The sequence below is a fragment of the Echinops telfairi genome, unplaced genomic scaffold (genome assembly GCF_000313985.2).
Source record: "Echinops telfairi isolate 266 unplaced genomic scaffold, ASM31398v2 ScPeMD7_31;HRSCAF=116, whole genome shotgun sequence".
Classification (NCBI taxonomy): Eukaryota; Metazoa; Chordata; class Mammalia; order Afrosoricida; family Tenrecidae; genus Echinops; species Echinops telfairi.
Window position 1 is genome coordinate 30,062,135 of NW_022103928.1, and position 1,209 is coordinate 30,063,343.

Here is a 1,209-nt window from a genome sequence, read left to right on the forward strand (position 1 = left end):
TGGCTTTTGCCTCCTAGTTCTTTCCTCTATTTCTTTTTACTTTCCTCCCACCCCACTATCATGTTCGACCTTCCTTTAGCTCTCAGTAATTCCTGTCTGCTACACTGCACTTCATCACACCCCACCAGGGATTCCACGCCCTCCTCACCATCGAGTTTAGGTTTCTTGTTGATCCCTGGTCCCTAAGTTTGTTGGCTCCCTCCTTCACTTCTCCCACACCCCCATTCCCATGTCCCGTCTCCCACCGAAACTATCGGTCCCATTGTTTTCTCCTCAGGATTGTTTATCCTGCTTATCTTATACAGACAGACGTTCTTTTACACAAAGAAAAGAAAGGAAGAAAAAGATCTTCCACCCCCACCTGGCTGCCTGGTTGCCACTGCAAACAGCATGGCTTGTGCCTTTCCAGATGTTTCACCTGCAAACGTCATGGCTTTTAGAAGCAGCCCACTGGGACAGCCCTTTCTTCCTTCCCAGAGGAACAATCTGGAACCTGAACTTGGACCTGCGGTGGCTTCCTGCTGCCTGCCGGCCCTGTCATTCTGTCATCGGAGGGGCTGTGTCTGAGCCAGGCCCACGCCTGCCCTTCAGCCCTCTCTCAGGAACGTCCTTCCCGGCTTCCAACCCCTGTCCGTGACGTGGCACCATTCCCTGTATGTGCGCCAAGTTCCCGGCTCTGGAACCATCCCTACAGGCCTCTCACCCCAACAATTCCTTCTCTGAGCCCCCCTTCAGGGGTTCCATTCGGGGTCCCTCCCTCCTTCTCTGGTCCCTTGCCACCAGCCCATCCCCCACATGGCAACCGCATCCTGCTGGTGGCTTGCTCATCTGTGAGCAGGGCTGAATGAATTCTCCCAAGACCAGCCCCCACCTCCGGGGCCCAGCTGACCTTCTTCCCAGTGGGACCCAGGCTCTTCCTGCTGCAGGCCTGTGTCCCCACCAGCATGGCCAGGTGGGCCTCCAGTTCTCCTAGGCTGTGGGTGTGGCCTGCATGGCCAAAGTGGCCAAGGTGAGTCACGTGATTCTTGGCAGGCTAGACATCGCACCTGCGACAAAGGAGAGCACCCAAAGGGAGGGGAGCTGCTTTCCCGCATCTGTGCACCTTTGGGCAAAGCTGGTCCCCGAGCCGGGCCAGCCCCATGGAGTACCTCCCAGAGCCCCGTCATGCAGAGAACAAGCCAAAGGCCTCCCTTGAGCTGCCCCCATGAC

General features: G+C 57.0%; 1 protein-coding gene across 1 annotated transcript in view; it reads left to right on the top strand.

Annotated features, from left to right (window-relative positions):
• The first annotated feature begins 991 nt into the window (after window positions 1-991).
• The window catches only part of EFCC1 (EF-hand and coiled-coil domain containing 1), a 58,144-nt gene continuing 57,926 nt past the window's right edge, over window positions 992-1,209 (top strand). Inside the window, exon 1 of the mRNA XM_045290138.1 lies at window positions 992-1,009. Coding sequence (XP_045146073.1) covers window positions 992-1,009 — 18 coding nt within the window. The remainder of the gene's footprint in view (window positions 1,010-1,209) is intronic.